This window comes from Leptosomus discolor, chromosome 20, assembly GCF_034619465.1.
Source record: "Leptosomus discolor isolate bLepDis1 chromosome 20, bLepDis1.hap2, whole genome shotgun sequence".
In the NCBI taxonomy this organism is placed as follows: domain Eukaryota; kingdom Metazoa; phylum Chordata; class Aves; order Leptosomiformes; family Leptosomidae; genus Leptosomus; species Leptosomus discolor.
In genome coordinates this window covers 10834813-10855770 of record NC_141410.1, presented here as the reverse complement: position 1 = coordinate 10855770, position 20958 = coordinate 10834813, and the positions used below count along the sequence as shown (strand labels likewise).

The window sequence follows — 20958 nt, the reverse complement described above, 5'->3', positions numbered from 1 at the left end:
ACAGAGAATTGGTTAAGCATCAAACCCAGAGATCCTATTGAAGTTCTTCTTAAGCTATTTATTTGCCATCTTCTGAAAGATCTCTCCCTGCGTAATCTCCAAACCTCTATGTGAAGACAATTACTCCCCATCATTAGCCACTGGCTTCACGTGGACGTGACTTCACGTACAGCGACCCACGCTGCAGCCCAGCTGCGCGTGCCCGAGCCAGCGGCCGCGGGCGGGCCGCACGCACCCGCGGGCAGAGGGGCTGCCTCCCGCGCGCTCACGACGCGCCTGCCCGCACCTACGCTACCACCCCTGGCCAGCTCGTTCCCAGCACGCAGCGACGCACCGCGCTGCCTGCTCCAGGGGTCCTTCTCCGACACTATTTTTAAGCAAGACGCCCAGTAGGCACCACCTCCAACAACGGCACTGCAGGCTTAATTAGCGAGACAGATTTTAGAGTCCTTAATCTCCTGCACCGGGGCTCTGTTGGGACTGCTGTTATTCCTCTGAAGACAAGCCTGGATTTTTTTATGATGACTCATTATCTGTTAATGTTAATACAAACCATTTGCTGTTGTTAGGCAGAACGGGGCCATCACAGCAGCTGCTCGCCCTGTTCAAAGCACGGAATTACCATACAATACTGTAAATTTTAACTGCCTTGTGCAAAAGCTCGGGTCAGATCAATGTTACCGTACCAGTACCACTTGCAGGTCTCCAATCGCCACTTCCCTAACAGCGATGCCGAACATTTACACCGTTCTGGATGAACACTATTTAATGCACGCGTTGCGGGATGTGAAATTTATATTGTATTCCAAATAGCCTCTTTGTGCAAAGTAGGTCAGCGCTTGATCAACCTTACAGATTTTTGTATAATCTCATTCCATGGGGTTTTGCAGTCAAAGAGAGCGGGATTAAGGACAAGAATAATGCAAAATCTCAAAACTTCATTTCAGAAAGCCCCAAAGCCAGCACGAAATCAAACCAAAACAGCCACAGTTTGCTGCGGTGCCCGGCCAAAGCCACTCGAGTCTGCAGCAAATGTCACCTCTCGGTCTGCAAAACGGCGGCTGTTCCTGCCTCTGCCTCTCCTCTGCCATCTGCCGTGACCGGGGCACAGGTAGTTTTGCTTCTTACACCCCGCGCCGACAACTCCTCAGCGAGCCGCCTGCCGCAAATGCTTCAACTCCCTGCTTGGCTCTCCGCCTATGCCAGCCTCAGGCCACGCTGCTGCAGCCGCACGCCGGGCTGCCGCGGCCGGGACGGCTCCTCCATTTGCCGGCGCCACCGCCGGGCTGCCTGCTGCTGAGGTGTGACTCCCGGCTCCGCGCCGGCGCTCCGGCGGGGCCCGACCGCTGGCAGAGGCAATCTGCTGGAAAGCTCCGACAGCTGCTCACCGCCGGCAGCTTCGCCCGCTCCCGGGAGGGCCGGCGCCCCGGCAGGGACCATGCCGGTGGCAGAGGAACCCTCCCCATCCCTCCTGTTGGCACGGGATGAACGTGACCCCCGGAAAGAACTTCGACATCTGCTTGCCGTGTCACTCGATGAGTTTCGCCAGGTTTCCCGACACAACCTCAGCGCTGCCTGCAGCTCTCCAGGCTGGGGACCGCTGCCGCGGCGCCGTCCCTTCCATCTGCTCCCTGCAACCGCTCAGCCTGACGGTGCCATCAGCGTCGCCGAACGCCACGGTGCCACTGAGGCAGCGCGACGCTCGGTGCTCGCACGGTGCTGACGGACTGTCACACGCAAAGTCCGCCTTACACTCCAACCAGCCTCCCGGTGCTCATCTAGTCGAAATGTCCGCGCGCCCTCTCCGCCCTGCCGTCCCTGTCCCTGGCCGCATCGTCCGTCTTGTGCCTCCAGCTCTGACTCTACAGGTTCGTTAGTACTAATTTGCTTATTAGTCTGCTAAGAGCTGTGAAGAGCCATCAATTACAACTCATAAAGTGCTTTGAGTCTTTCCAAGGAGAGAAGCTCCCGGCGCAGAGACTGGTGCGGCGTCTGACCCTTCCCAGCGCGGGGCCGCGTGCCTGCAGAGCGGGGAGAGCCCCCAGCTCCGCTCGCCCCGGCTGGGGGGTGCCCCCCTCCTGCCCCCTCCACCGAGAGCAAGGGGTTGGGAAGGGAAAGCCACGCGTAACCCCTCCAGCCAGGAAGCTCTGCATGCTCTAGAGCATCCTGCCGCCTCTGCCGAGATGCACCGGGTCAACAGCAACTCAAGTCACCTTCAGGCTATGTTGCAGCTGCTGTAAAAGCCGCCAGGAAAACAGCCATCCCTCCAGAGGAGGTGCAGCCCAAAGCAGCTGCATCTCCTTTTCCACCAGCCTCTCCTCTCAAAACAAGAGCTGGAAAGGCATCCTCAGCCCCACAGCTCCTCCTGCGCTTGGCAGCAGCTGGCCAGTGACAGTAACGGGCAACCACAGTGACAGGGGACAACCTACCAGGGAGCTATCTCGCTACCACCCGCCACGCCATCTGCTCTCGGAAGGTTTTACCTTACACAGCGACATGTGAAACCTGAAATATTCATTTCGTCCGTGGGATGTCCCAACTGGCACACACGCCTTCACGCAAAACGCTGTTCGCATGGGGCTGCGACGCACCTTTCGACCGCAGGCTTCTGGGAAGCTACGGGGAGCTGCACCGAGGGCCACGGGCTGCAGGGCAAACCCTGGGCTGCAGGGACAGCCGTGCAGCACCGCCACGCAGAGCAAAGCCCGCTCGGAAGACACAGGCACCACGACCCTGGCAGCTCCTCTCTCTGACAACCATTCCCTGGCAGAAGATGCAGCCAAACAGCATGGGAAATAGCACCACGTGGGAAAACTATTAAGCAACCTTTTTCCAACTTCTAAAGGATTTGGGTTGACCCCATTTCGGGACGAGGGTGACTTCTCCTGTTATCTGTGCCATGGTGACGCTCTCTACCCAACTCCCCGCACGTGGCAGGGATCGATGGCTGTCACCTGGTTTTTACCGTGACGTACCACTTGTGCCTGCGCAGTGTGGAAACACCCTGGTGCAGACACACACGTGCACGTGTACACATGCAGAAAACAGGTTTTGGATTAATCTCATCTCATTAACATTAATGAAACCAAACACCAGCTTCCAGAACTGTATAAATAATTGAAACGCTATTACGGAGCTAATGCTCCAGGTACGACTCGGAAAGATTTTTCCAGAGCGCGTCAATACGCGTTTTATGGATTCTATGAAAATGAGTCAATGAGAATTTCAAGGATTTAATAAGGCACAATGGATCGGCTTTGGACTATTTAAAGAAACCTGTGGAGATGACCAGGGCGTGGACTTTGGCACAGGGTTTCACAGGACCTCGGGCAGGAGCGGTGGGAATTGCACCGGCTTCCCAGAGCAGGCAGCAGCTCGGAGCTGTTCATTCTCCCTCCCTCTGCTTCAGGCATGACAGCTACCAAGGGCATCCAGGTACGATTGGCTTGGCTTTTCTGTTGGTTTTGTTTTGTTTTTTTTTTTTTAAAAAAAAACATTTTAAGCCAACAGACAGACATCACAAACTACAGAGCTCACGGTGGAAAAGGCACAGTGGATTATTGCTGATGGCTTTCTGAAGCTAGCAACCACCCGTGCTGCTGAGGAAGACCCTGCAGACCCTCCCTCTTTATCCTCCAGCTGCCCTTGCCCACTAACGGCAGCTCTCTGGCCAGGTACCTTCGCACCTTGTGCCCCCCGAGACAGCGGCCACAATGAAAGGGTCAGAGAAATAACGTGAGAACATTAACAGATGGGGAGTGAGAGACTTCTAAATCCACTAGTAAAGCCCCTCCAGCCAGGAGAGGCTCTGGGGGGGCAGAGCCGCCCCGGCTGAGCAGCGGGGTTGTGCCAGCGAGACCCTGCGGGCAAAGACGCGGTGGGCAGGTGCCCACCTCCCCCGGCCTGCCCAGACACAGCCAGCCCCCAGCACAGCCGAGACCATTAACGTTTTATTCCCTTCCATTCTAATCTAATTATATTTCTGTGTTCAATAGCTGAGCATAATGTTAAACAGGCCATTCTGAGCAAGCTGCAGTCAGGGAAGGCTGGAAATTTCATTTACACTGAATATATGATTCATTACAGCAGGGACTTGGGACAGACCAATTAATTCACCTGCACGCGTGGCTCGGACGGGCACCGCTGCCCCACGGTGAGCTGGCACGCGCTGAACCCTAATTGCTTGTCTTGCCACCGCTATCAGCCGTGCCGCCCTCAAAAGCTATACAAGGAGGTGAAAACACCTCAAGCCAACTCAAAAAAAAAAAAAAAAAGAGAAAAAAAATCATCCCCAAACAACGTACTGCTGAAAGCAGCACAACACTGCTGTACTCCCTGGGCTGCCCAAGGTGTGAACCCGGCGGCTGGCGACTGCACACACGGGCTTGCAGGCTCGGCTTCCCGCAGAGCTGGGAGGGCACGGGAGCAGGAGGAGGAGGAGGGGGAAGAGGAGGACCCCGGCACCCTCGTAGCAGGAGCATGGAAGTGTTTATGACAGCAAACACCAGCAAATGAGCTTTCGGGTATCGATGCAGCATGCACGTTGGATGCGTGACACCTGGACGAGACGGGCTGTCCATCATGCAACAAGAGGTTAATTACAGATCAGGCCACTTCGCAGCACGGGCATTACTATCGCTGGTCGAGGTTTTAGAGGTGGGCTGGAACCACGAGATCAGGCTGAAGTTCAGGGCTGCCCCAGGGACCCTTCGCTCCCAAGCCCACATCCATCCCAGTCCCTGTCTTTTAGCCTGGGCCCGTCTGTAATTCACCTCCGTGGAAAAGCCATTTTGGCACCCAATGTCCCAGGAGATGTGTCTGGCCATCCCGGCCGAGTCAGCCACCCTGCTCGGGTCTGACGTCCCCAAAGAAGCAGGAGCGGGAGGATGGCACCAGGCAGGGGACGATGGGCGCGGGGCGGACACGGGATGGACGCGGGGGGAGCGCGGTACGTACCAGGAAACAGCCCGATGGCGTCTGCCCTGCCCCCAGAAGTCAAACAGGCTTCGGCCAGTCAGCAGGAGATTTCAAACCATTTCTCAGACACAAAGGCCACGGGAATAAGATGCCGGTCAGAAGAAGAGGGTCTGCAGCGAGCAGAAAAAGGGGCTTGCACGCGCTGGTACGTAACACACAAGGAGCAAGCCGAGGCGGCCTGCTGCAAAAATCAAGCTTTTTTAGAGGGAAAAATGAAAACCTCTAAAGTGATGCTTTGAATGGGCTTATTGGCTTTGGAACCAGGGTGGTGCAAAGCAGAGGAAGAAGAAGGAAAAGACGGACTGCAGCACCGAATGTTTTTACCCTGGTGCACGAGCACCTTTTAACGCAGCCAACGGCTCCGGGGACGGCTGACCCCAGAGGACAGCAGGGCATCTCCTATCTGCCACCCCCCTGTGGGTCTGCCGTGCCCATCGCCTGCGCGGGGTCTGCCAGGCTGCCTGGAAACGCACCGAGGCCAACAGGGTCCCAGAAAGCATCACCTGACGGCCGAAGAGCGACGAACCCCTTCCAGGCGGAACAAGGGCACCCCTGCAGCGCTCGGCTGGGGTTCGCAGCAAAATCCACGCGCGCGTACGCTCCACGAAATGGTTTGAAAGTCCCCGCCAATTCTCTGCCTTCCAAGATCTGAGGAAACCCTGAAGAATGTGAACCAGCAAAACCCCATGCGCACGCAGAAGATGATGGTTAAAAGGATGTTTGTGAAGCTGTTGGCTTCCAGGCTTCTGCCCTTCATGCAGGCAGACATCAGCTGCGGGTGGCACGCATGCCACAGTCCAGCCAGGCTGCGTGGAGTACTAGTTGCTCATTTTCTCCCTCAAAACTCTCCTCCTCATTTTTAACTCTAGCTTTGATGGGAGACACGCACTTACCGCGTGGTGAAACCACACCAGTGCCCAGTGCCAGGGCTCTGGGAGCCAGCCCAGGGTGCGGAGAGAGGTCACTCCTGACCGGCTCCCTCCCCGAGCAGGCAAGGGGCACGCAGAGCGAGGGCTCGCATCTCCTACGCCGCGCCGCCAGCTGCTGCGAAGCCCCTTGTTAATGCATCATTATTTCACGCCAGACAAACGGTTCGTTTGGCTCTCACCGCCCGTTCCTCCATTAATCACCCCGCTCATTGCAACCAGCAGCTCTGTCCATGCCGCTCCGCGGACAGCATGAACGCTGGAAGATGGATCCAGCGGCATTTACGTGCTGGTGGCGGCAGCCGGGAACTGAAAAACCTGCGGTGCCGAACACCGCCAGGGCTTGCCGAGCCGACTGCCCGTCCTCATCGGCGGGACAAGGGGTCCAGCGGCCGTGCCCACACCGCGCTCCGGGGCGGGTGAGCACCGTGGCGCCTTGGAGAGCCGGAGGAAGGCGGCTCCACCACGCACTCCCAGGGCACCTCCCGGGGAAGCAGAGGAGGCAGCGGACCCCCGGCGCGGGCCGGCGCTCCCCAACCCGCAGGGAAACCGCGCCGCCCGCCTCACCTGTTTCCATTGAAGGTTGTTTTATAATCCCCGGGCGAGCGCAACACCTCCTCCGCGTAGACGGGCACGGGGGTCCGGACGCACTCGTGGGAGCACTGCAGCGTCTCGTTGTAGGCGGTGAAGATGTCGAGGGCGCTGGGCACGCGGGCGGGGGCGAAGTCGGTCAGGTTCTGGCAGCTCTCCTCTTGCTGGTCCAGCTTGCGCTGGTGGCTGTTGCGGCGCGGGCGCCCGCTCTGCGCGCAGCTGGGGTGGGGTGGGGGGAGAGAAGAAGGGTCAGGACACGCCGCGCGTCGCTGACGCTCGGCAGGACAACGTGCGTTATCGGCCGTTAATTATACCTCGCTCAGTTTTAGATTAGGACTCAGGCACTTTGGAAAGATCAGCCACAATCAAGCAGTCATTTGCCTTGCCCTTTTTTTTTTTTTTTTAAGAGTCAAATTGAAATTTTAGATAGAAGCTTTTTACCATCAGAGGAATTACTTAACAATACGTTCATACCTGCAGGAAATGAAAGCCTTTTTTTAAGTGAAAAGATGGAAGTGAGAACAACGAGGTGAAACCCTTCCCATTTGGGAGCCACCAAAAGATTTTAACTTATTGGGATAAATAAGCTCAGGAATGGGTCTGATTCAGCAGACACGCTCCCCCTCGGCCGAGGGACGGCTGGCAGGGCAGCCCTGCTCCCCCGTGACGCCACCAGCTCCAGAGGCTCCAGCGGGATCTTGTGACGGTGCAACGCTTCTGGTTAAGCAACAGGGAGAACGCCAGCTAGCAGGAACCTGCCCTCAATCATGCTGGTCCTATTTAAGGGTCTAGACACTGATTTAATTAAGATGTCATTTTTTTCTGAACAGGATTGACAGCGCCTATCGTAACACTGGCGTTTCGGAAGATCACAGCTCCGAGGGCAGCGGGAGCTGGGGATGCCGGCGCTGCCTGTGGAGGGGCCAGGAGCACGGGGCTCCCCTGGGAGCAGCACCGGCTGGGGTAGCAGCATCTGCCAGCAGCGGGGCACAGCCTGCTCTGCGCCGGCTGATGCAAGCGAAGGAGACAGCAACTAAAATAACCATCAGCTCCACCACAGCACGTTCGCAGAAGGAGGACACCTGCACGGCACGCAGCCGTCGCTCACCCGTCCTGCCCGAGGGGGACAAGCGCCAGGCAAAGGACGGGGGGTAGAAACCACGTCCCGTTTGGGGCCGGGGACCAAGCGACTCCGCCACAGCCTGCACGAGCAGCGCCGGGGGGAGCCAAAAAAACGCGGGAAAAACCAAAGCGCAGTTTGGCAAATGCCGGAGCTGAGCAAACCCATCGGGGGGGCCGCTTTCCTGCCCGCGACACGTCTGGCTGCTGAACGCCCTCGCCTGCAGGGATCCGCCAGTAATTTCCCCATTTCACCTCTCGTCAACAATTTCTAGTCTACACTGATCGCTGTGTTTGTTTATTTTTTCCCTTTTTGGCTTCACCATCAGGCTACTCGAGCTGTTCTGCCACGCTGTGCTCGGCCGGATCAATGGTACGTGCTGCTTATGACCACTATTAGAGAAAAACCCCAGAGGTGTTTCATAGAGTATTTTCCCTGCTCTTTCATTGACTTACTGCCATGACTAGGGAAATTCAGTAAAGCAAATCCCGTCTGAGATACAGAAATGAGCACCACCGGCTGCACTCCCAATGCCTCCCCACGGGCCCACTCCCAGCAAAGCAAACTCATCTGCAGGGCAAGTAACACGGCGCTTTCGGCCAGCCGCAACGCTGCGTTACAACTCTGCCGAGATCAAGATGCCCCCGTAGCCCTGCAAATAGGGTTTTTCTCTAATCCCGGGGAGGGAGCAGGCTTCTGCATCAACCCCGTTTTCTAATTTGCTCCTGGGTGCAGGAATCGATCTGCCGCAGCACCCGGGGAGAGCTCGGGCAGGCAGGAGGAGGTCGCCGGAGGAGCGAACCACCGCCAAGCACGGCAGCACCGCGCGGCAGCTCTCCCACCAGCCCGGAGCTGCAGCCGTATCGTTACACCAGCAACGCTGACCTCAAAGTAGGCCAGTTTCCCTGGGAAAATAGGTAAAGCCACGAGCGCCTGAAGCGACAGGCTAACCTATTTTGCCACGCACCCAACCGCGCTGAGAGAACAAATGGGAGCAAACGAAGCCGGAGGAGCGCACGGGCACGCCGGGAGACGGGGCACGCTCCAAGCTGGCGGCACCCGAGGGGCTCAGAAGGTGCCCTGGAGTCACAGGGAAGGTCAGAAAACGCAAGTGCTGCTTTGCTGAGCCAGGCTGGCGTTTTGAGGAGCCGCAGCAAAGCTGCTTAGGGGAAGGCAGAGGAGATGCCACCCAGCGCGCGGCAGGTCCCGGCACCGTTGCGGGGACACCCGCTGGGGCCGACCGCACGACTCTGACCTCAGCAGGTGGCATCACGTTGCAGCGACTCAGTCCCGGAGCAGGGATGCACACGTGCTCCTCATGGGACTCGGCCACCTGACCCTGGCGATGTGCTGGTCCCCAAAGCCACCCACCACGCGGGGAGAGGTAGGGGACCCGCAGCCGCACGGACGAACCCAGGTGCTCCGGCCTCCTTTGAGGCTTTTGTTATTAAAAAAAAACCCATTTTCTCCTGCACTGCCTCTCCGAAGCCATCCCGGCGGATGCCACGGGCTTCAGTGCTCGCAGCTGTAAAGGCACCCCCGTCCCCACCCTGTCCCCAACCCCGCACCCCTCCCCGCCCCCCAGCCAAACAGACCCAGGAGGGACCTTACCAATTTTTTAAGACAAGAGTTGTTATCAGAGCGGCTATGACCATGATGAGGGACACGGTAATGGTGATTATCTGATGGACCGCCAGACCTGCGGAGAAAAGAAACGAGAGAGAGTGGGGACGGGAGCCAAGGGGGATCCCGGGCAGCGGCGAGCGAAGCCCCCCGCCACACCAGACCCCTGCCGCCTCCCCCCCAGCGCGGGGCCGTACGCAGCCCCTGGCAGCGGCAATGCAATCCTCCCTCCTGCCTTACATAAAATAATCTTTAAGCCAGGCTTCTCATTTCCTATCCTCTCAAGTATGTTCCTTGTCAGCCCGAATTAGGCACGAAGAACGGAAGAGATGTGAAGACGTATCCCCTCCGGGACGGAAGGGGAGCTTGAGCGCAGCCTTGCAGTGGGTGCAGGATTAACCAGAGATAATAATTACTGCACTAACTGCTGCTCACTTAGAAGGTCGGATGGGCTCATTTTCTCCTAATTCACCTTACACAGGGTATCATTTTGGCTCGTGTATCATTCCTAATGAGCAGTTTGGAAACAAAAGCATCTCAATGTACAGTATGTTTGTGATTTTGCGCTGCTTTACAGTTGCAATTTTGTAATGAAATGATTTTCCTGGCTGCAGCCCAAGGATGTGCTATTTTTCACAAACAGATGTTGCAGCTCCTGATGGATGAGATATTTAATAAATAAGTGTCAGCATGACAGGAAAACAAGCAGTTTTATATATATATATATACACACACACACATATACACACGTGCGTCTGTGTAACACATGCTTAGCACTCCCAGCTCGTGTGGGTGCGTGTGGCAAGGAAATCGCTGCTCCTTCCCACCCAAGAGCACACGGGCTCCCGCAGCTCAGCCAGAGCCGGGGACACCCACGGGGCCACTCCGGCCACAGACCCGGGACGGAGGTGGGTGAACCGGCCACAGCAGCTCTTCCAGCGCCGGCAGCCACACTTACACCATGTCCCTTTTCTGGCACAAGTGGTGTGCGCCAGGCGGGCCCCCTCCTTGGAGGGCAGAAAACCCTCCCGGGAGAGACAGGTCGGGGGCGGTGTGCCGCCCCGCAGCCCCGCTCTCCGCAGGGACTTTGCACAGAGCATCCCCACGTGCCCGCGGGAACGCTGCCGAGGGCTCTCCCATGCTCCTGAGCAGCGGATCCGGGGCCACGCCGTGGCTCCCCTGCTTTCGGCACAGCACACCCCGCTCTCAGGGCACGGCAATCAGGCCAGATGAGATTTCTCAGCGGTACTTTAAACGATGGATCACTTGCTGTTCCGCTACCTTCTCTCCAAGGACCAAAGTTTTAACTCCCTTTAAATTCATTATCCCGTCTCCCCCTGCTCATCCCTGTGCCCCAGGGGCTTTGAGTCCCTGCCCACGCTGCCAACAACACTCATCAAGGGAGAAAAGCCGCTCGAGTCTAGCCCAACTCCCAGGGCAAAGCTGCCACCTCCCCAGCCCACGCACCTCCAGAGAACCACTGATCCCCCAGAAACACGATGGAAAACACGTCTGGCCCAGGGAAGAGCAGGAGAAAAGCCGTGGAAAGCTGCTGAGCCCACGGTGACACCCGAGGGGAGACGGGAACTGCTCAGTGCAGGCACACGAAGAGATGTGCTCACCTCCCGAAGGCCACCTCCAGCACGCAGCGCAGCAGCCTCCCCGCTTTCAGAGGCACAAGCACACGTCACACCACGGCTCAAGGAGCTACCCCGGCTTTTGTGCCTCAGCACCACACCTCGCCACCTGAGCATCCTTGCTCAAGATCCACCACCAGCTCGCCCTGGTCGGCGCTGCTGCGCTGCCCAGGCTGCAGGACTCAGGCTTCGCTGCTGGCTGCCTCGGGAAGGAGGCGCGGTTCCCCGCTCGGGATGCAGAGACCCATAAACCCCCAGATTTTGAGCGATGAGGTTGGGCAGCAGCGACACCTTCTTTAGGAAGCGCTGCGGATTTTGCCAGCCAGGATGCATCCCGGGTGTAAATCAAACGCTCAGAAATGTGAGCCTTGACAGTTTAATATAATAAAACCAAGGTCACCTTCGGCGGGTCTGATTCACCAAAACACGCCCGAGTGCCAAGCACCGGGGCAGCGATCACTCGCAGGGAAGGCTTCGCTCCCAGCCCCAGGCTGCTGGGGCGGGAGCTGCTGGAGCGATGGCCTGGCACCCGCCCCCCGTGACCACAAAGCATCTGGCACAGCAAAAGCACTCGCCTCCAAGTGAAAGCAGCGGGGTTTCTGGAAGGAAGCACGCACCCGGCATCTTCTAGTGCTTATTCTGCTTTGCCGGTGGATACGCTATGGGGGAGATCTGGGAGAAGAGCTGGAGAAAAGAGCAGGGATCCCCACTGGTTTTAAGGACAGGATGTGGTCCAGAGTGGGAGGTGGTGGCTGATGCCAGCCACACCACGGACATCGCTGGTGAAGGGGTTTTCTAGAGGCAGGACCGAGGAGGAATGGCTTCCCAAAGGCCAACGCTTCCAAAATGCCGGCTCTTTGGATCCTGGTGCAGTCCCAGTGCCGAGCCAGCAGAAGGCAAGAGCCCACCAAAACGCAGGGAGGTGCAGAATGCTGCGAACCCCGCGTACTTTGGGGTTCCTCCTCTGCTCCCCAGGGCTGCAAGCTGCACGCTCCCTCCCCAGGGAGCCGTCAGACGGACAGACGGTGGCTGCCCGCCAGCCCCTGCGCCCTGGCGAAGCCGAGCGGGATGCGTCAGGGTTATTTTTCTCCCTCAACTCAAGCACCTATTTTGCAAATGACCCATTTCCTCCATTTACTCCCAATTACACTTCAATTGGTTCAAACAGGCTGTGACAAGGCTCCTCCGGAGAGCGCCTGGCACCAGCAGCTGCCAGAACAAAGAGCGGGTCAGGGGAAGCAAACGCGAGGGCTGGGGACGGTGGTGGCAGAGGACGGGGAGGACCCACCTCCCACCTCCTCCCCACCAGCTCTGGAGGGGCCTGACACCGGGGAGCTGCCGCTGGGCTTCGTGCCCTCGAGGAGGAGACCCGGCAGGGTCTCACAGAACCCATTCACGGCTCTACAGGCTGGGGGGGGGGTCTCCGAACCGACAGCCAACAGCCGTGGGGACACCGCTCCGCGTGGGCAGGTCTACCAGAGCTGTGTGGGCTTCGGGTCCCCGGAGGACGGTCACGACGGGAGCCGTGTCTCGACAGACCCGAGGAGCGCAGCCGGCAGCTCCCAGTGTGTGCCGGGTCAGGAGCAACACCCACCCCGGCAGCAGCCCAGCCACATCCTTCACGGCAATCTTGGAGCAGCTCCCAGTGGGACAGTGCCGAAAAAGATAAAAGGAAAAACTCTAAAAATAAAATAAAACCAGCCCAGCGCCCGATTCCTTTGAAAACAGAAGCGGCGGCAGAAATGAGACCTTCTGCAAAGAAGGGAGCCGAGGCAGCGGTGGCAGGGACGCAGGAGAACCTAACGATGCAATTAATCCTTGCACTTACATAATGGGGAAGGCGCACGCAGAACAGATTGCAGGTGGCTGAGCACTGGGAAGGATGGCAGCTCTTCGGAGCAGGACACATGGATTTTAAGAAGGGCCGGATAATTTTAGACTCCATCACATACATAAGTTGCCATATGTACTGGCACAGAAGAAAGTTCCTTTGCTTCGCATATTAATTCTGCACCAGAGCCCGGGGGGATTGTGAGGGGAGGGGAAATGTTTTTCCCAACAGCGTTAACCACGGCAGTGATGGAAAGGGACCTGCTGGGTAACTGGGGTGATTTCCTGGGAAGCCCTATAGGAATACCCGCTGCAATAAAGACTAACAGCTCTTTATTCTTACTTTGAGAATGTCTCAGATCCTTTCCTCTAGGCCTTCAAAGAAATGTATAGAACCGTACAGAGCAAAATCCAACAGAAATATCCAGTCTGCAAGAGAAGGAGTTAATGGATTGAGGCACCCTGGGAGAGGGGAGCATCCTGCAAGGGACACGCACCACCCGAGGGGTGAGGCGAGACGAAAGAGATGGCTGCGAAGAGCAAAGTGCTATTTGAAACACGGCCCTAGGAGCCCAATCTGTCTGGAGGATAAAATCAATAGCTCATAAAGCAAAATTACCCTCCTCCTCGAGCACGGGAAGGCTTCTGCCGAGCACGTAACTCCCAGCGAAAGCCCGCGCCCCCAAAACGCGGGGCAGGCAGCAGGAGAGAACCTGGAAGCAGGAATGATGGTGGCTGGGTTTTGTTTGCTCAGCTCCGTGGCAAACGTTTCCAATGGCAAAGCTCCGACCCCAGCGAGTGACGGAGCCCGGCGGTCACTTAATTACACGTTAATAACCGGCGAAGAAACAAGCTGTCGGAAGGGCGGAGGCTGGGGGTGGGACTGCGGAGGGATGCCCGGAGAGCTGCCGCCCCGTCCAGCACCCGCCACGGCGGCTGTCGACGCCTCATCCCTGCGAGGGGGCTGCCAGCGGTTCCCTCTTACAAGGCTTTTACCAGGCAATTTGACGCAGTGACCATTTAACTCGAGGGTAATTACAGGAGAAGTATTTAATGGAATTGAAAGTGTGTCCAAACCCCTGCGCTTCTGCTAGTGCAGCAGAATTTAATGTGCCGCCTGCCAGGAGGGAAAGCTCTTCAAAGGCACTCTTTGAACCCTTGGAAATGCTGAAATACCGCTGGGTTTTTCCACTCTCGTGCCATCCAAGTGCCCTCCACTCTCGACGGGGACTTCTCATCCCCTCCGGCAGTGGGAGACCCAGCTTCAGCACCCCCGCGGGCGGCAGCCCCAGCCCCGGCCGTCGGGCAGCAGCTGTGCCTCAACCCGCAAAACGCAACTCCAAATTCCCCGAGTCCAGGAAAAAAGCCAATCTTCTCAATGCTAGCAAACGCCAAGGACTTTTTTTTTTTTTTTTTATCCCATACGTTATTTTGAAGATCATATATTTGCCACCGAGATGAAAGTGCTGAGTTTTGGCCTTCCTGGCCACCCTTTGAAATGGCTCCCGGACAGCTCTGCATCAACAGAATTAATTCCACGAGAAAATCCATTCGAGACTAATGTCTTGCTACTGCAGAAGTGCGCAATGGCAGCGAACAGGAGATATAAGCTCTTAATTAAAAACAAAGAGAACCTCTATCCCCCAAGGCCTTTATTTCAACAGCTCTGGTTAGGGAGACCGTATTTTTCATTTTCCCAATAAAAACAGCTACGAGCCGCAACTCTTTGAAGACCCTCGTCAAGGCCTCTAAGCTGCATAAAATTAAAAAAAAAAGGAAAAAACAGCTCTGTTTCATTTTGGGGAGTATAATCTTGAGTTACCATCAGTGGTAGGAAAACAAAAGACGCTCTGGATACCTGCGACCCCCAGCCAGGAGGGCTGCAGTGGAGCTCCCAAGCCTCCTCCCACACCTGTGCCACACAGATCGCTTCCTCACTCCTTCCTCCCAGCTCTGCCTCAGCCTTCCCACAACTCCAGTTTGAGTCAAAATGCCGAAAGAGGGTAAATCTCCTCCATAAGCCAGGGCTGGGTCTGCCGGCACACAGCGGGGAGCAGGGAGGGCCCGTCTGGGTGAGCCCAAGGCAAGTGCTTGATGGCCGCAGGATCTCCACGTGCACGGCCCAGGCTTGATGACTGTCCTCAATCAAAGCATCGCATCTAGCCAGGGAGGGACCAACCTGAACGGGCTCCCAGTAATGAGCATTGAAAAGAAACTGGCTCCTGGGAGCGGCTGAAGAACTTATTGACAGGGAAACGAAGAAAAAGCAGGTGGAATCGGTGCCGCAGCCGTTGCTCCCAGCCAAAAGAACCTTCTAAGCAATTTCCACGGTGACCATCGTGCAGAAGCCAACAACCGGCGCTGCCACCACTGCCTCCGTCCTGCCCTGTGCTCGGCTCGGTGCGGCACCACCCTGGGCAGCCGGTCACGCCGTGTCCCCCAGCCTGACGGGCACGCCAGTACCTGCTGCCCGCGACGGCCAAACCAGCGAAGGATTCTTTTCGGGGGGGTCAGCAACTGTCCATGGCGCTTGGCCTGGCTCCCTGCCGGCATCCCAGCAGGCAAAACGTAGCTGGAAGAGCCGCGCCAGCCCCGAACGGGGAACAGCCGGGCTCTGCAGAGCCTCCCCAGTCCGCAGCGGCTGAGCATCGGGTACTGCGTCTCCGGGCAGTGGAGTGGGCAACGTGGGATGGCGACCAGCGGAGAGGATCCACTTTGCCCACACCCGGTCGGGTCTGGGAGCCCAGCAGCCGGCCAGCTGCCTGCTCTGGGCATCGTCCCCAGCTGCATTTGGACAGGGGGACACCGGTGCCGGTGGCTGCCTGAGGAGGGGCTCTCTCCAAAGCGGGGTCTTCTTGCAGGGCTCGGCATCCCGTCCTCATCCCTGCCACGAGTTTCCTTCCTCTGCTCTTGCACACCCTGGGTGCTGGGGCGCCTCCACCTCCTACGGAGCATCGCGGAGCAGTTGGGGAAAACCGGCTGGGCTCGGGACGCATCACAGCTTCCCTAGTCATCAGAAACTGCATCTGATCCCGGAAAGCCTCATCCAGCCGATAACGCGGCTTTCGGACAGAAAAATTCAATCAGGAGCGTTGTGTGGCCACTCTGCAGCAATCACAGCCACCAACGGCCTTTCCCAGGGGGATCAGTCAGACTTTGCCGTAACGCTGACCCTACCACCGTTTAATAGCTTGTAAGAAAAATAATTTACAAAACACACAAGGGTTCGATACAGGGGAGGAGATATGGCAGGAGCCTTCCTGGAAAGCCTCGTTCCAGTGCAAAGCCAACTCATCCACTGCCTGACCCACTGCGCCGGGAAAGCACCGTGGGTCTGCTCCTCTTAACATCCCTCTTGCCTTCAAAGCGGTGTTTGGGCAGGCAAAGCCCCTTGGTTTTCCACTCGTAAATCAGGGCGATCAGCTCCGAAACCCAGACCAGTAAGCATTAGTCATCCTGAAGTGAAAATGCAGCTCTGCAGCAAAAAAAAAACCCACCAAGGCTCCTGGAAACCTCCTGGTATTTCGGGTTGGACTGATGAAAGGAGGAGAATATCCTGCTGCTGCTGCTGCTGCTGAGGAATATCCTTGCCAAGAACGAAGATCCTAGAGGCTTATGCTAAAGACACTGGGACTTATCTTCTCAGGTGTTACAGCAAATATCACCGAGCAATAAATACTTCTGAGAGCAGCAGAGGAGAGTTTCTGGCTCATTTAGACACACGTGGGCGAAGGCACACGCGCACGCAGGCACGACAGCTGCTAATCCCGGGGAGAAAGAGAATCCCTTCTCCCTCGCCAGAGAGAGCTCAGCTTACGGCCACGCTCATTTCTTGCTTCAGCCATCATCCTCCATCCTCAAGGAAAACCGCAGCTGATGCACGGCCTCACAAAGGATCCTTCGGGAACCTCCCGGGAAAGGCGACCGGCGGGTGCTGGCCCAGGCGATGCCGTCCAGCCCCTCGCCTCCTCTCCAGCCCCCGGCTGCGATGGCTCCCCACGCCTTTGCACGGTGGATCAAAGAGGCGGCTCCATCCGACCGCCCAGAGTCTTCGTTTAAACACATTTCATCTTTAATTAATTCCTTTGAAGCCTTTCACAACTGCTATCTCCTTGCACCCAGCGCCCCCTTCTCCCGCACCCTCTTTCCGAAGGCAGGGTCATCTCCCTGCGGGGAAGCAAATGTCTCTTCACTATTATTTATTCCCGATACGCTCCTGGCCAGCAGCAGCGAGGGAGCGCGGGGTGGGCTGGGACACACCATGAGCTCGGCTCCGGCTGCCGGCACGGCGGGTGCCCACGCCAGCACCCACGCAGCCCCGCGCCTCCACCCGGGAGCGCCCCCACCTCGGCCCCGGGGACGGGGGTGCCCCTTAGCACCAGCTCCCTCATGAGCACGCTGCTCGCAGAGCACGATGCCAAACTCATTGTGTACCGGCGATCAAATCACCATTAAGAGCAGCAGACGGCACATAAACTCTTCTGCCTTATAAAGCACTTAAAGGTTTAATTAAAGACGGCTTTATTCTAATAATACTGAAAGGAGAGCCTCAGACAACCCAGCGAGCGCGATTCATGCCTTCGCTCTGACAGTCTCTGATTCATTTTTCTCTTTTCTTCTTTTTTTTTCTGGCTGAGCCCGCAGTACAGGAGGACGCTCTGCCTTGGCGGCGGAGCCCAGCCCGCACGGAGAGCATCTGCACGGCCGCCCCGGTGGAGGCTCCTTCCAGCCCTTGCCTCTCACAGCATGCTGGAATTTTAATTATTTCTCTCTTTCCGTGCTCCACCGTAAAATGATTATGACAGACCCCGAAAAAGGAAGCGCGGTTTTGAAAAGCATAAGCATAAACTACGCCTGGGTGAACATACCGCGTCCCCGTCTGACTGCCATCAGCACTCTGCCAGGCGCCGAGAGGCAGAGGTGGCACCGGGACAAACACACCTGAGCTGCGGGTTACCCAAAACACCCGCCCCGGCACGGCGGCACCCACCACACCGGGGCGGCACGTACCAGCCCCTCCTTTCTTACTGGGCGCTGCAAGTAGTCACTCGTCTGCCTTCTACCTACGAGCAGAGTATTTGCTATTCCAGGAGAATGTTTTCAAGCTTGTTTTTTACTGCTAGTGAGTCACGGAGACACCGTTTCTGGCTTTTTTTCCCCCTTGCTTTTTCAGCAGGGAGGAGCAGGGGGGAGGAGGACCTGACTGAGCAGGATGGCTTTCACTGCTCGCCTGAACGAGCGCCACTGCCTTCGCTGAAGTGCCCCCACCCTGCACGCACCCCAGGGACCCCCGCAGTCCCCCAGTAGCGGGGCCCTTTGCAGCACTGCGCAGAGGGCAGCCAGGGCACGGGCAGCAGGGACGCGGCAGGGAACGCAGCACCTTCGCTAGCACAGCGGCAGCACCCGATCCGACGGGAGCGAGGGTGCCACCGGGGTGCCGGGGAGCACGGGTCCCCTCGGCTCCAGGAGCCCTGGGGCGGCTCGAGCTCCCTTGGGTGCTGCAAGCAGGACCACCCTGACCCCCAGGGAGCTGAAGGACCACAAGCTGCGAGAGCAGCATCCCTCCCTCCCTCCCTCCCCGCCCGCCCACCTCGGGCTCCTACTGCGACGTGCGGCGCCTTACGGGACGGCAGGACGGGGATTTGCGATGCTCGCTGAGGCAAATAAAAAGTACAGACAAGTTACCTAATCCTAATTTGTAGCCATATGTTTTTCCCAGCAGAGAACAAACACTTCCAGCCGCTAAAGCTTATATAACAGAGAGGAGCAGGGCTTGAAAAACGCGCGGCCTCGCTCAGGCACGTCGCCAGCAAAACCGGCAAGAGCACGGCCGGGGCTCCGGGGCGGCGCTGGCCGCTCGCTCCTGACCCGCTCGCTCATCCCCGCTCCCGGCCGGGGGCTCTCCCGGGCGCTCAGCCCCAGCGCTGGAAGGAAAAGCAGACCCAGAGCTCAGGCGCTTTTCAATTTAGAGCGGACGGGCTGAGATCAAAAAGGTCCTTTAGCCCCGGGAAGGAGCTGATCGTATTCACCACTCGGCAAAAAGAAGTTAATTACCGAAAACTCCGATCCTGCAGAAAGCCCCTAATGAGAGCTAAGAGCCGGCAGATTAAAGCCGCCGGCCCCCGGGGAGGCTGCCGGGGACGCCGAGGCGCGGGCTGCGGCTCGCTGCCGATCTGCCGGCCGGGGAGGGCAGCCGCGGCACGCCGGCAGGCAGGCGGCAGCACCGCCGGCTCGTCCTCGCCTGAACGAGGCGTCCGACTCCAGCGAGCTGCCGAGCAGCGGCACGTGCCAGGAGCCGCCCTCCCACGTGCTGCCAACGGAGCGGGCGCTGCCGCAGCCGGATGACGGCAACGAGCCCGCCGGAGCCCGCGCGTCCGGGACGGACGATGCCACCGAGCCCGGAGGTACTGACCATGGCCGGTCTGGGGAGATACGGCTGAAGATCTCGTCACACAGCTCATGCCAGCAGTCGTTATTGATACTCCCTTGCCAATTCCAGCATTTTTTTTTTAAAAAGTTGTGTGGGTTGGGAGTTTTTTCACCACTATAAATAACTCCTCTAAGTAAGGAACAACATTATGGTTGGCTTGTCTCGTTCTGCCAAGCAGAGCAGGCTAGATAAATTAATTGGGATTAAGATTAGGCCATAAAATTCTTTTTCGATTCGACTAGGAAATCACTGTGGGCTAAAAAGCAGTCGATGCACAGTGAATAAATTCTGTAAACTATACAACAGTATCCCACAGTTTAATACCGGCAATAACAAATATAATTTGAAATAAATGGGAAGCAGCTTTCCCATCCATGTCCACGCAGCAGACAGCGCTGGGGGAAGGCGTTGCTGTGCCCGAGCGCCGTGCTAAGCCCGATGACGGGAGACGGGCTGTGGATGGATCCAGCTAATGAGAAAAACACAGCAAGCTGCTGGAAAACGCCTCGGATAAAAGCGATGAATCAGAGCTGCTGCTTGCCTCCCGAGCGCTCTCGTTTAGCAGCACACGCTTATTTCTGTCCTGGGCAGCGCTGCCACCGGGGAAACTTGTGCCACAGCGACCCCCCTGCTCCAGGACCCCCCGGCCCTCCCGATTCACCCGCCGCTGCCCTGGCCCCCCGCGCAGACCCTACCTGTGCTGTCTCCCAGCCCGCGGGGCGGGCGAGCATCCTTGCCGCTGCTGCTGTGGCCGGCGGCCGGCTCAGCGGTGCTGGTGCGGCCGGGGCTGCTGCGGGGCACGTCCCCGCCGGGCGCGGGAGCCGGGGTGCTCGGGGGCGCACGAGGCGGCGTGGTGGCGGCGGTGGCAGCGGCGGTGGTGGTGGTGGTGGTCGCGGCGGTGGTGGTGGTGGCAGCGGCGGTGGTGAAGGCGCCGGGCAGCGTGCTGCTCTCCAGGGAGTCCTCCTCGCCCGTGGGACCCCAGACGATGACCTCGGGCAGCGTCGTGGCCCGCCCGTCCCGCGGGGCGAAGCCGCGGCCACGCAGGTGCCGCCGGCCCCTCCGGGAGCGGGGCCGGCGTAAGGGGTGGCCAGTGGGCAGCGGGGCGACGGGGGGCGGCCGGCGGGAGCGGGGTCTCTGCGGGGAGGGCGCGGGGGCGCAGGTCCAGGGGGGGCCAGGGTGCCGCAGCTCCTCCCCACTCCCCGTGCCCCACAGCGAGCCACGGGACAGTCTGTGCCGGAGCGCCGGCCGCGGTGAGAGCCTCCCCCCGGCGCCGTTGGATGGGGGCTGGCAACTGGCAAGGTCCATGGCTAGGTGGAACATGGCTATTAAAATCCAAGCATGGCTTCCGAGCGGGCAACCTGACCTGTGGACAGACAGCGACCGTGTTAGAAAGGCGGGGGAGCAACCCAGCGCTCCCTCCCGGCACGGCGCGCCCCGGCTCCCCAAGCCCAGCCAACCAAAACGGCCCCTGGCAGCGCCGGAAAGCGGCGCCATCATCCTCCTCCCCCTGGCGCTCCAGCCAGCACGGCCTGCAAGGGCACCGCAGGACACCCCGCACCCCCTCCCCACCCTCCTCCCACCGCGAAACCCACACCACGAACAGGGCAGATCCACGACCCCCACCCAAAGCCGCAACTTTGCCGCTTTTCAGCGGAGCTGCCAACGCCACGAGTGACTCGAGGATGGGTTTTACCACAAAACGCCCTGCGCTGCCCAAACTCAGCCCTTTCCGATGAATTATCTAAAGCAGACGGCACGAGTGGAGCACCAGCACCTCGCGAGGTTCTGCCCCGCTCCTGCCTCCTCCTAAGATGCTACCCCACG

General features: G+C 58.4%; 1 protein-coding gene across 1 annotated transcript; it reads right to left on the bottom strand.

The window, feature by feature from the left end:
- Nucleotides 1–5014: 5014 nt before the first annotated feature.
- AJAP1 (adherens junctions associated protein 1) lies at nucleotides 5015–20628 on the bottom strand. Its single transcript, XM_086476046.1, has 4 exons — nucleotides 19830–20628; nucleotides 9226–9313; nucleotides 6471–6713; nucleotides 5015–5087 (listed from the first exon to the last, which is right to left on the bottom strand). The coding sequence occupies exons 1-4, from the start codon at nucleotides 20626–20628 to the stop codon at nucleotides 5015–5017; spliced, it is 1203 nt and encodes a 400-aa protein (XP_086332172.1).
- Nucleotides 20629–20958: the final 330 nt, after the last annotated feature.